Genomic DNA, 13944 nt, shown 5'->3' with positions numbered 1-13944 from the left:
TCAACAGCACCTTTGCCTATGCCCCTTTCTCCTCTGTCTGTCTTATCAAAAAAGATCTCTGCTGTTCACTGCTCAGCCTGAAGCAAAGCAGGAAGAATGTCCTTCTGACCCCTTGGCCATCACAGACCAGTGCAGAGGAGTCATTCATGTAGACTCTAAGTACAGATGCCAACAACTTTGCCACCAGTTAGGTCTGTAAGCCAAACTCAATTTAACCAAAACTCCAGCTTATACAAAAATGCTGTTTATACCAAATTATGACCAGAGGCTACTAATGTGTGGGCGTTTCCTCCATTAGAGTTAGGACCTATTAGTAAAGTCAACTAAAAACTATGAAAACCTCTTAATACTAAATGTTACTGTGGTGACAAGTATAAGAAAAAGGACTTATAATGGAATGTCCCTGTGAGCCTGTGGCTTCTGAGCCTACAGGAAGCAGAGGAGCCTACCTAGATAAGACCAGGAGTACCCACGGCAGGAACTACAGGCTATTTGGAGTCAGGAGCAGATAGACTTCGAGATGCTTCAAAATGCAGAAGTCTGGGTTCAGCACGGAGAGCAGGAGCAGGGGGCATAAGTCAGGGGGCGGACTTTGGGAAAGCAAGTGCTGGAGGCTCCAGAGGCCCCTCGGAAACTACAGAGAAGGGGAGTGGGCAGTGGAGAAGCAGAGCTCTCCCCAGAGGTAGACAGAACAACCATGGCAAAGCAAAAGGCTTGTCACCTGGACATTCCCACCTCGGTATCTTGCTAGGGGAAAACTCTCTTTATCGGGTACTAGGGAACCATCGTTAGAAACATAGGAGTTCTGAATTCTAAAGCACGACGGAGGCAGGGCACTAGGACAACATACCTATGCTTTCCTTCTTCCTTTATGGACCACAAATACTCCGTCCCACCTCACCCCAAGACCTCAGCCGCTGTCGCTGGGGTCATGTGGGGTCTTTATGCTCTACAGAGGGGAAGAGTGCGCACTCTCTGACAGCCAGAGCGTATGAGCGGGCAGGACACTTATCCTGGAACTTTTGTTCCTCCTCACGAACTCCAGCTTTGAAAACGGCAATGCCTTCTCCACAGGCTGAGTTGATCCCAAAGTCCCTTTGTGGGTCACGGACAGCACAGCTGTGGAAAGATGTCCTGGGCACATCCATGTGCAACAACAGTGACCGAGGAATAAGTACAACGTGGGCTTTCCTCCACAAGAGGGGGGCTTACCCCAAAGATCTGCTGAACTCTGTCAAGAGCATTAAAACGCAGCAACAGAGCCCTGTGAGGAAGCCATCTCGTATGTGGTTCTTCCCTGTCGCTTCTTAGGTCACTTATCCATTAAAAACAAGCAAACAACGGAAAACATCCACTCGATTAATGAACTCGGCTTTCCTCTTTCACCACCCCCATTTCAAACACACTGTCAGCCATTCCTAACCAATGCTGGTGACTGCTTGGAGCCTCGGCAGGTCAATCTCCTTCAGCGGCACCATCTTCTCCTAGAGCAATTTCTTCTCCCTGCCCTTTGAGGAAGCTCAAACTCTTAACTGTGGGCCTGTGAGGGTAGAAGGTATGGCCAACAAGGGGTTGGACCAATTCCTGACCTTCCCTCTCTTTCTTCTCTCTTTCTTATCCTTATGATGAAGGACTCTCCTGAATGTTATTCTATAAAACTCCTAAGTTCATGGTTGAATGGGAGGAAATGGGGAGATCTGTGAGCTGGGTGAGCACTGTCACCCCGCACCCTCCCTCTGCGGGACAGAGGTATTGGGGCCATCAGCTCCCCCACAAGCACACGGTTCCTTGTGCACAGGGCTCTGAACTGCGAACTCCTAGCACAACTGAAAGCTACTCCTTTGTTAGCGGACAGGTAAGTGATGGGACTAAACATTTAAGGTTGGGAAAAATGATTTAGACTTTTTTTTCCTTAACAAATGCAAAAGTCAAACGGTAACACAGATGCCAAATGAAAATACCTTCATTTTTCATTACAATTTTTGATGAAAATAAATATTCAGCACCTCTCAACACATACACCCGATCCAGGAGTATGAATGATTTGCATATGCAAAAGGGTGAGATGAGGCCTAGATTACAAGTGATATTCTTCAGCAAGACTGGGAAGTATCAAACCACCAGCAAAAGTTGAGCACACACCTAGCTTTTAAGATTGTACTGGAACTATGAGAACTGAACACTGCAAATTAAAATGAGTAAATGGTAATGGGGCAGACACGGGCAAATGGCGCTTCTGCAGGATTGTCTGAGTCACGTTTGGGATAGCTCCCGTGCTGCCCAGATCTGGGGACCACTACAGCACCTCTTCTGTTGTCCCTGTCATCATCTGTCACAGAGATGGATTGGGGGGGGGGCAGTGCCAGGTGGGTGAAGTAGCTGGGAAAGCTCTGGATTTAAGTGACTGGCACACAGCAAGAACCCAAGTGGCAGTTGCCTAGGGGCTTGCTGTAAACAAGAATTTTGATTGATGCCAGAGTTAGTCAGAGGAGGATCAATTGGAGAAAGGTAGAGGCAAGGCTTTCTCAACTGAGCTGCATGGATTCCGCCTCTCCTAAAGCATTCCCCTGGGGCAGGTGCCACCTCCCTCCTGACCTTGGGGGCAGAAGTAGATGATATACCAGAGAAACCCAGAATAATCCGGAATAATCCGAGAGAGGCTACTTAGTCTACACAACAGAAGGTCTTAGTGTCAGGAGGAGAAAGGGCACTGCTTTCAAGGCAGGTATGTGGACAGATTCCTTGCTGTTTGGGGTAGACAGAGGTGGTTAATGCCCAGTCCTCCAGAAGCCCGTGCCCTATCTCTAAGTCCTCAACCACGGATGACCTACAATCAGCAGTGCCCAGCTGAGACACAAGGGACTTCACTCCTGGCTTTGGCGAAGCCTCAATTGTCTGACTTTCGTTGCAAAGTGTGGTATGGTGATCTTGAAGAACCTTCTAGAAATCAGCACAGAGTCTGAACTATCTACGCAGGAATAAATAACATATAAAAAGTCACAGTGGATCCAAGGGTCCTTCTGAGGACCACACAGCTAACTTGTCGATGCTACGCTTTAACACAACACACTAGGTGAAAGAGTATGGATCTGGTCAACTTCAATTAACAGCACGGCAATAACAACACATTACAGCTAACTCTACTTACAAACACCTACTTGCAAATTTTATAAGCCAGCCACTCAACAGCTGTGCTTCCTAAGGAAACAAAAAAGACAAAAATCAAGCACATTTCCCACGGAAAGCCACCACCCATGCCGTGCTTTCTTGAAGAAACAAAGGTGGTGCATCTTCAAAAATATTTAAGAACTGTCCTGCAAAGTGGTTTCCACAGCTGGGTAAACCAACAACAACCTAAGCACATTTGCAGAACCTGTAAATTCAGAAACAGAGTGGAGAAGCAACAGCCTGAAGGGAAACCTCTAGGCCAGTGGTTCTCAAGCTTCCTAATGCTGCAACCCTTGAACACAGTTCCTCATGTTGTGGTGAAACCTGACCATAAAATTATTTTTGTTGCTACTTCATAATTGTAACTTTGCCACAGGTGTGAATCGTAATGAAAATATCTAATGTGGTACCCCTATGAAAGGGTCTTTTGACCCCCAAAGGGGTCATGAGTCACGGGATGAGAACCACTGCTCTAGAGGCAAAAAAGGTCACACATGTGACCTTGATTGACCCATAGAAAAGTACCCAGTACCACCTGGCTGAGCCTGTTAAGTAGACCCTGGCTCTCTGTGCACCAAGCAGGAGCCTTTGGATGCCCACCTACCCTCTCCATACCACCAACAGCAAGCACAAGGCCAGGGCCAGAGGAAAGTGGGTACCAGAAAGAGCTCAGGTAAGTATGGGGGATTCGGCAATCAGTACAGCTACATGGTGCCAGTCAGCGATGCCCCAAGGCGCCTCAGCTGCGGATGCAAACACGCTGTAGAGAAAAGGAACATTTCAGACATATGGAGGGGAGCGAACAACAAACGCAGGCCATATGGGGAAACGTGGTCTGAAACACGGTGAGATGGTCTTACTCATTCCCAGTCCATGCCGCTCTGTTCCAAGGCTCGAGTTAACTCTTTAGCTCAGAGGGGGAGTTCTTTAGCAAGCCGCCATATAGTGAGATGGTAAAAAACAGTCACTATGTCAATTATCCTGAAACATAGACAGTCCTCAGGATCCCCAGGGCAGTGTCCCATGACCCGCCATGGCCACCAAAACTCATGTGTCCGCACATCCCTTAAATAACATGGCAGACTATTTGCATAGAATTGAACCCACACACATCCTAGCATGTACTGTTCGCCAAGTACCACCCAATATAATGTAAGCGTTATGTGTGGTGTACTGTATCCTATGGGATAATGACAAGAACAGAGAGCTAGCTGTACCTACGCTCATAGACACACAGCATCCCTGATTATTTCCAATCCGCTCAGAGATGGTAGAATCTTTAATGTGAAGCCTATAAACAGACACAGGGGCTCCCAGTGCTGAACCTGACTCTCTGACCTCCACGAAGACACAGGGGCTACAACAACGCCCTGGGCAGAGCAGCAAGGGTCTCATGCGCCCCACTGTGCTTCACCAAGTTTCCTGAGGTAGACGCTCCTTCCACATCTCAAGGTCTCTCCTAGCTTTTGTCCTATTAGTACTTTTTTTTTCTTTCAAAACAATCTGTCTCTATTTTCTAATCATCCTCCCACTAATCCGTTGTAAGTTGTTTTACATTTTTGGTTCTAAATACTTGGAAGCTTATGACATACAAAAACAAATCTGAATTTATTCTGAATGTCTGGCAGCACAGCACTAAGTTTCCATAGGATTCCTGCAATAATGCATGTGACAGCCTGTTTCGATTGGGAACAATCTGGTGAGACGGAGTTGTAATGGATTCTAAATTACAATGCATTATGTTTAATTCATGCTTGCACAACGGCGGATATTACACCGCGGAGAGGGTGAAGTCATGACAAAACAGACCTCGGGAGAAGCTGGACCTCTGAGAAGGAACTGAGAGCCTGCCTTTCTAAACGTTATAATACAAATTTTCCGGGGGCGTGCTGGCCTTTGTCCTGTTCTCTAATGAAGCCGCTGCACAGAGTACCTTGGCGAGGAAGCATGTTCCAGGACAGGGTGGCTAGCAGCGGTGTTCTCATTCCTGAAGAACAGTCCGTGCAGAGAAGCCCACAACTTCTACAACGGATACGAAGAGTACACAAACTCTAAGCATTCCCCCAAACCAGAAGCATAGGGACCGTCAGAAATCTGCCATTCCCGGCCAGTGTCAGGCTCCCTGCAGAAAGAGTCCATACACTTTGCACTGACTCCATTGAGAACAGTCACAAGTCATCAAAACAACCTAACTGTAATGCCTACAAGCATCAAGAGATTAGATACAAATGCTAACTGGTTCTTTCAGAGCCAAGACACCCCAGGGAATGTGCTTCCTTCTAAGTTATTTTCACAGATTCCAATTTTCTTGAAGGTATGTCCATCTTAAAGACTAGAGACAACTATTTGATAGTTTTATGAAGTACAGTCATTTCATGGGTTTTAATTAAAATATAATCACATCACTTGTTTCTTTCCCATTCCTCTCTCAACCCTTTCTATGCTGTCACCATTTCAAATTGATGGCCTTTTTTTTTTCATTATTGTTACATATATATTACATATAAATGGGCAAATACATAAATACAATCTGCTGAGTCCATTTTCATTGTTTGTGTATATATGGATTCAGGGCTAATATCTATACACATATAGACATAAGGCAGGCTCTTCTGTACCGGAGACCATTACAGAAAATGATACATAGATACAATGCAAAAACCAATGTATGGACCCTCGCCCCAACTGACAGCAGAGCTCAGGGAACGCGAATGAAAAAGGGGTGGGAAGAATGGAGGAGCCAGAATACCAGGAGGTCTGCCATGAGACTTTCTCTCTTAGAAATAGTTGCATAAACGAGACCTGAACGGTGGCTCAGAAAACAATCTGGGTGGCTGCCACAAGCAGCAGGCATTCCTCACTCTCATCCCAGAGACAGGCAGAAAATAGGTCGACCACAGGAAGTTGCAAAGCAGGCAGGGGCATCATTCTGATGAGTAATCAGCAGAATGTATGGGCACCTGCGGTGTTCCCCTGCCTCACGCTCGATCACAGTGCATACTCATGATCTCTGAAAGGCTAATTCCTAACTGAAGTCGCTCCTACAGAGCTGGGGCTCATGTCCTAGCATCCCCTTGACCATGAGATGCCTCTGGACACAGGGTGGTCTCTAAAGAACTCTCTTCAGTGTGCCTGTTTGCTTTTCATGCACAGCAGGGCAACAGAAACCCTGTTTCTGGGAGCTGTTAGAGACTAAGCTGCTGAGACCCACCCCAGTATGACACACACAGACACCCACTCAACCTGGGAAATTTACATCCATTCATTAACATCATCATCATCTAACCTGGAACCTCACTCAAGCTATGTTAATCAGGACCTAGTTTTTCACGTCTAAAACAAGCAAAGTATTGCTTTTAAACTGTTCTCCTACATTCCAGAATGCTAACTTGGAGACAGTTTCCAATCTACTGCACAGGGAAACTGACCACTCAATGCACACAGTCAACTCTATGTAGGCAAACATAGAGTCAAACATAGTCAGAGCAGAAGTGTACTCTGGATGTCCTATCTGGTGTTCTTAGGGAGGCCACAGGGACATTCTCAGGCCAGGGGTGGTATCGCCAGCTTCAGTATAACAACAGATGTTTTTACAAGTTCACATCCCATCCGGCTATATACATCTTGCTTAATTTAACAACCTATATCTTTCTATATAAGTCATAAAAGCATATTAGCATGCCCATTGGTCCTCCTGTTGGAAGCCTCCAGGTCCTTTCTAGACAGAATTTGGCCCCTTACTGTTGATAGGGACAATACACGAAGGGTAGGCTGTTTTGGCAAGGACAAAGTACTTGGTGACTTGCAAGCTGCTTCATGCTCATTTTTCAGGCAACTGCTGTAGGCACCCAGTGGCCCTGGCACTCTATGACAACGGGCTCCTGCCCACTACTACTTACTCCCAGTTCACTGACTGATGGAGGACAAAACTCAGAACGGTGACTAAGGAAATTGTAAGTATCCTTTGTGGGAAACAGGTATGATTTAAGAAGCAAAACATGATGGCACCAATGGGAGAAATCACTTGACCCTGTGATCTGACAATTCTTACAGGGGACCATTTCACCCCATCAGACAGAGGCATCAGAATCAGGTCCACTAGTTTACCTTTCTGTAAATACATGAAGTCTGTATATGGTATCCTGGAAGACTGCATGTGGTCCTCACATTAAACATGTGAGAAGCCACCCGTCCTGGCTCACACTTTAATCCCAGCACTTAGAAGGCTGAGGAAAGCTACTGAGAATTCAAGGTCAATTGGATTACCCGGTAAGATCGAGGCCAGACCAGTCCACAAAGCAAGTCCTCTCTGCCTTGGTGGGGGTTACTTATAATAATGTCAACTGTTAAACTAAGTGTTTAATTTTTACATGAAGGACAGACTCACTTCCTAGTTCATTCAAACTTTAAAAACAAATCTGAGAGAGGTGTTTAAGTCACTGGTGAGTGTCGTACAAATTCTCTCCCTAACAGAGGTATCATAGCCTTAATATTCCCTAGCAATTCACTGTGGAACACTTTTCTATGCACACAGATCTTGTCCTTGTCTGCCAGAGGGCTCCAATGTCAGGCTGGATCCCCTGGCAGTGCAGCAAAGGAATCCTAAGACCTGAAGGCTCCTAGGCAGGAACTTGGTGAAAGCAGAGAAAACACCGTACATGAGAAAAGCAGTCAGGCATCACCTCACCCCAGCGCACCAGCATGGGGACAGGGGTCAATCTTGCCTGTCTTTCTTGCCAGTCTATCCTTCCATCCCCTCAGGTGTCTGTTTGGGTCTAGAGTAGGTTATGTCTGTCTCTTGACCTCCACCTTTCTTCACCCCCATCTTCCTCCTATCCCTACAGAGGCCACAAACACTTCTGCTCAACTCTTTAGCTATTCATAATAACCCAGGCAAGGTTCAACACCTTTGGGGCTGTGGTGGATTGTGGCTAGAATCAGAATGGTAACAAAAACTGTTCCTGAGGCTAGTGCACAGAAATCTTTGAAAATTATCTCCCAGGGAACAGTACCTCCATCCCAAAAGGCTAAGCATAGGGCTTTACAATATTTAGCCTACATACTCATGCAGGTCAAATTGCAATGTCAAGGCCAGAAGTAGCCTGGGTTGGCTCACTGCTGAGCTCAGAGCTGTGCCAGGACACTGCCTGAAGAAACACACTTGACAACCCATCACCTCTTGTTCTGCATGGGAACATTTTCTCGACTGTTCGTGATCAGGAGCTAAACATGGAAGAAAATCCAGTAGCTAAATGCTTTGCCCTCGTGAAAGAAAATACAAGATCAGGCTGTTTTGCTCAATTACAAATCAATGAAAGAAAAGAATGTTAATACTTTTAACAAGATGCTTTTGTCAAATATACTGTTACCTTCAAGCGGTTCTAAGAAAACACTGTGCGTGAGAAGATGTAAGTCTCCTAGGCACACAGACAACCACACAGAGCCACTGTCTTTTTCCCTAAAGGAGAGATGCTCCAGTTCATAGCCCAGTGGCTCTGGGGGACCCCTGCACAATTCACACCAAAGAAGGCATCAAGCATGAAGTCCTACCATGGACCTCAGCTCGGTGGACTCCTGCAACAAGCATAAATCCGATATGGATGACAGCATGGAGTACAAGAAGTTAAGGGACGCAGTCTAGGGCAATAGTCTGTTGCTACCTTCACACAGCAGAGACACTTTCTGTTCTGCACAGTACAATCCATAACTCGTGTTCTAACTCTGGGGATACATCGGAGTCTGTAACTAAACAGGAAGCTGCGAACACTCAGTCTCCAAGGTCTGCATTACAAGAGACACCTGGGAGACAGGAGGGGCTACAGAAGGCACTTTCACCTCTGTCTGGCCTACACACTGTGGAAGTCAGCCTGTGGAGAAGGAAGCTATTGCACAAGGAGACCGGGAGTGGAGGTGCCTCCTCTTCTTCTGGGACTGCTTCAATAGGAAGCTCCTGTTCAGATAACAAGGTCCCTCTTTGTCTGACAGCAAAGGCGATCATGACATATGTCAAACCACACAAACAACAGCAGTAACCAAATATTAACAATGAGAGCCAAGCCAGAGAGGTAGCTCAACGGTTAAGGGTGCCTGCCATCAAATCTGAAGATAGCAGATGATTTCAATCCCTGGGATTTACATGGTAGAAACAAGGAACAGACTGCTGTGGGTTGTCTTCTGACCACCCCCCACCCCCGCCCAACACACACATACATGCTGTGGCACACGTGCCCTCATTTTGTGTGTACATGCACATATAAAACGGGCCACTTCTCCATGAGTCCCAAAGGCTATGAAAGTTGATTCCTATTAATAAATAAATAAATAAATAAATCTAGAAGCATAGTTTTATCTGTATTTTTGCAATCTTTCACGCTTGATGCAAATGTTTCCAAAGACTTATGTGCTGAAACGGAGTCGGAAGCTCACAGCAGAACCGTCACTCACTTGACTTGAGAGATTTGCTCTGCTTGGCAAAACCCTGGAGGGCAGAGTGAGAGCCAAGGGGAGGAAGTTTGAGAAATGTAAAAATTTGAATCTATTTAAGGAAGCACTTTCTAACAATCTGTGTTCTCCAAAAATGGAATTGGCCTTCTGGAACAGTCTGAGCACTCCAGCTTAGGGTTGGGTGGCAATCTGTCGGGGACAGGGGAACAGGCCCAGCACCAGGGTGGGATGCGCTGCTTCGCTCTGTGACTCGGGATTGTGGGATGAGATGAACTGATCATGCGTGGGGAGATCTGAAGACACTGGGCAAAGGTGAGGCCTAGAGCCTCAACCTGAAGCCTGGTCTTTCCTCCTAAGAAAGTCAACAGGCAGCCATTTAAGGGGCTCTCCATGACCTCAGGGGGCTTACTTTTTCCAATTCAAAGTTATGTCCGTTTTGTGGTTTACAAGATTCTGAATTTTTTTTTAAGGCAAAATATGTCAACAATACCTAACATTATTACAGAGGGTGTGTCAGGGGATGGCTGGAAAGTCAGTCAAAAACTCTCAGAACAACACTAAAGCACTGACCCACTCACCAATGCCGTTTTCTTTACCATACTTAAGTAACATTTCTCAAGCAAAGAAGAAGAATACACAGGGGAGGGAATTCGGTGGAAAAAGACCTAGAATGCTAATAACAAATGGAATTTTTCCAGCAGGCTGGCCACAGACATCCTGAGAAAAGGTCCATGCGCTACACAAAATACCTCCCAATGACTGAAGGGTTCACCCCCTGAACAGTCAGCACAGACCTTTACGGACTGTACAAGGAGGAAGATGGGTACCCTGAAACACATCCGGTGTGATGCCCTTCTCAGTTTTCCCATGTCTCCCTCACCCCTGCCCGCTCCAATGAAACTAATCCTCTTCTAGTAACACAAAGGAAAGTCTACATACGCTTAGCCTAGGGGATGGTACTGGCTCACGTCCACAGCGAACCTGAAGTGACAGGCTGGCACCGCTGGCTACAAACAACTCTATACTTACCTAAGGAGACAACAACAGCTGTCAGCTCAGCTCAGCTCAGCTGTCCTTCCACGAGCCTTCCTGATTATAGTCCAGGGTAATATGAAGCAGTAAGCATGGTTAGTGGGCACTGTGTGCACACTCAGGTACGGATGGTTACCACTGTGGTAGCCATCTCCTGTCAGACCCGTGGCTATGGACTGAAATGGCTGTGCGCACATTCAGTTATGGCTGGTCACCACTGTGGTAGCCATCTCCTGTCGGACCCGTGGCTATGGACTGATATGGCTTCAATGTATCTCCTTACCTGGGTCCCTTTGTGAATTTAATCCCCACTGAGAGTAGTAAGAAGGAAGAAAGTGGTTCCTATCACACTACTTAGAGGTGGGGCCTTTGGGTGGCAAAGGGAACTACACAGAAGGTGTATAAATGAATACCGGTGGAATACAAAGGGAACAATGTCAGAAGACACAGACACTACAGTTCTCTATGTCCCCCAGTCTCTTGCATAGGATTACCTGTACCACACCGAAACTTTGCCAAGAAGGCAATACACATACAGCCACTCGATCTCGTCTAAGTCAAGTTAAGCCTTATTCTTTATAAAGCAACCCACCATCAAGGAGTTTGCTACAGTGCTAGGAAATGACCTAATATACCAGAGGAGAAGAGGCACATACGGGAAGACCCAGAGCATGTCATAACTGAACAGGGCTTGTGGAAGTGTCTATCTGAGAGGCTTCTGATTGCTCGTCACCCCAACTCATCACATCAACTTACTGCCTGAAACTGGTATAAAATATTCCATCACCTAAGACAAGAATAAACAAAAACTAAACAAAAACAGACCAGAAAGTACCGGCCTCTTCCTTCGGTATGTACAAAGACAAATGCATGAGAGTTTGTAAGAGAAAAGAGTTTAGTGTGCTGACAGGCAAAGCTATGAAACTTGCTGTGAGCCTAAGTTGGGGTCTTCTAGAGTTTGGATGTAAGGGGGCCACTGTGCAGGAGTCCACAGCACACACAAGTGTTGATTCACCTGAGATTCCAAACTCTTTTATCAATTATGCCCAAAATGATAAACAGAGTCTTCAACTTGACCTCTGTACAAAACCCAAGTAGGAGGTTGTTAACAATTAACACCTTCCCCAAAACACACACTTACACATAATATACCACATTATACCCCTACACACCACACCACATATATACATACACACTACACACAGCATGTTTACACACTATATCACACTCACACACTGCATCACACACACACACACACACACATAACATACCACATCACACCTCTACACAGTGCATCACATATACACATACTATACACACCATAACAAAGACTCTATACATCACACACATCTCTCTCTCACACACACACACACACACAAGCTGAAGCAGCAATGCTGTCCCCCGGCCTAGCTATTCCAGGTGGGGTGTGGATACTCACCTAACGTGTCCTTGAGATTCTTTACCAGGGAGCCCTTCTTCAGGCTGTTCTTGCGCTCCACGTAGTTGGACGGCACATAGCCTGTCCTGTTGGCCGCGTTCCTCACCCGCCACCACGTCTTAGAGTCGTCCAGCAACCACAACCTCTCGTTCTTCCTGATGTCGAGCTCCTGGTCCTGCTGGGCCGTGTAGTCCCACTTGGCTATGACAATGACTTCTTCTGTCATCTTTCATGGAGTCCTTCTGCCAGCAAAACATTTAAAGATGCTCATTATCTACCCGCACACCTCGTCCTCTGGCGGAGCAGAAAAATCAGGCAATGACAGCTCCTGCGTTGGCCCTGCCACCGGTCTCCTCCAGGCCCCTGAAACACTCGTCCTTAAAATGACCTTCCAGCAAGTGCTAGGGCTGCTGAGAAACATCTCGTCACCAAAGCCTGCAGCCCCTCTCCCTGAACTACATGAGCTGCACATTTTACCGAAGCCAGATGCAAACTTAAAAAAAAAAAAAAAAACACGCTCAAAATAACAATCTTATAATTAAAGTGCTCATTTGCCTAAACGACACCAGCCCCTTCTAGCTGATAGGTTTATACTCAAGTTCTCAGCATATGCCGAGGAGTTTGAAGACATTTAGCAAATATAACACACCCAAACTACTCCTATAAACTCAAATTCAAATTACTGTACTACTAACGCGACGTGGCATCCTGAGACGGGTGGTAAAATAGAGAAAGAAAACTGGCGGGAAACACTGGTGAAACGTAAACAAAGCCTGGGCAACAGCAATGTGCCCGTGTTAATTGGTTTTGACAACTCAATGTAATATGTTATAACGCACCACAGAAATCAGCAGAGGGGTATATGAGAATGCTCCGCACAAATAACTCTACAACTTTTCTGTAAAAAAAAGAAAATTATTCTTGAAGATTGGTATCTTGAAGACAGAACTTAGATATGTAGGCCATGTTGGTCACAACTGCCCAAACTGGGAAGCAACAAAGACATCCTACAGGAGATGACCAGATAAGCCGTCTACCTGCCTATGAAATATTTAAGTGCTGGGGCAGAGCGAGGGGAAGTGTAGGTGCCTCCCAGAGTGAGAGCAGCAGGGAGGCAAGACAGGCTGGGCCTGTGGAGTTCCACATGGGGCTCCTTGGAGCAAACTTTATTGAAGACTCTGGGAACCCTGTTCTCTGTGGCTTTTATCTTCACAGCACCCAGTGCTGGCAAGATCCTCCACCCCATACCTGATCAGGTATGCTGCAGGTGATGTCTACAATACCCCCCAGAACTGGCTGCCTTGATGTCCCCTAACTAGTTCCACGATAGAACACTCTGGGAAAGGAAAAATAAATCCATGGTGACACAGGACTAGTGGCTACTGGGGGGAGCAGAAGCAAGCAACGCAGAGAGATGATGAAAGCAAGTAGCTGAGACTATATCTCAAAACACGTCAAAATACACATGAAAACGACTCCAAAATACAGCTCATTAAAACAGGTACGGCACAAATCTGAGGAAGTCCATCTGAGAAGTAATAACAGGAAGAACACAGCACACACAGGCATCACCTACGTCAGCAATTCCACTTTTCTCGGGCAGACGGAGCCCAAGTGTTCTTGCAGGAGAAAAATCAGTATTCAATCCCTCTACTGACTGGAAATGTCCCCAAATTACAGAAGGAACAAAGACAAGATACTGGGCCCGAACCGCCTTGTCTTCCTGTCAGAGTTCTGATCTCATACCCTGAGTTCGGAGTTCCAGAGGAAGCTCATGCGTCTGACTCATGGAGGCATGAATACCACACTTTCTACCATATTCAGGCACACAGAATAATACAGGACTCCTCATGTATGCATTT

General features: G+C 46.2%; 1 protein-coding gene across 3 annotated transcripts in view; it reads right to left on the bottom strand.

The window, feature by feature from the left end:
* Nck2 (NCK adaptor protein 2) overlaps positions 1 to 13944 on the bottom strand; it is a 117017-nt gene that overhangs the window by 17069 nt on the left and 86004 nt on the right. For 2 of the 3 annotated variants that reach the window (XM_026785763.1, XM_005360003.2), the window contains exon 3: positions 12083 to 12324. In XM_026785763.1, coding sequence (XP_026641564.1) covers positions 12083 to 12308 — 226 coding nt within the window. In that variant the 5' untranslated portion in view covers positions 12309 to 12324. The remainder of the gene's footprint in view (positions 1 to 12082; positions 12325 to 13944) is intronic. The other variant, XM_026785764.1, reaches the window with a different exon arrangement.

This window comes from Microtus ochrogaster, linkage group LG2, assembly GCF_000317375.1.
Source record: "Microtus ochrogaster isolate Prairie Vole_2 linkage group LG2, MicOch1.0, whole genome shotgun sequence".
NCBI classification, from domain to species: domain Eukaryota; kingdom Metazoa; phylum Chordata; class Mammalia; order Rodentia; family Cricetidae; genus Microtus; species Microtus ochrogaster.
The sequence above is the reverse complement of the archived record's forward strand: the minus strand, read 5'-3'. Positions and strand labels throughout refer to the sequence as shown.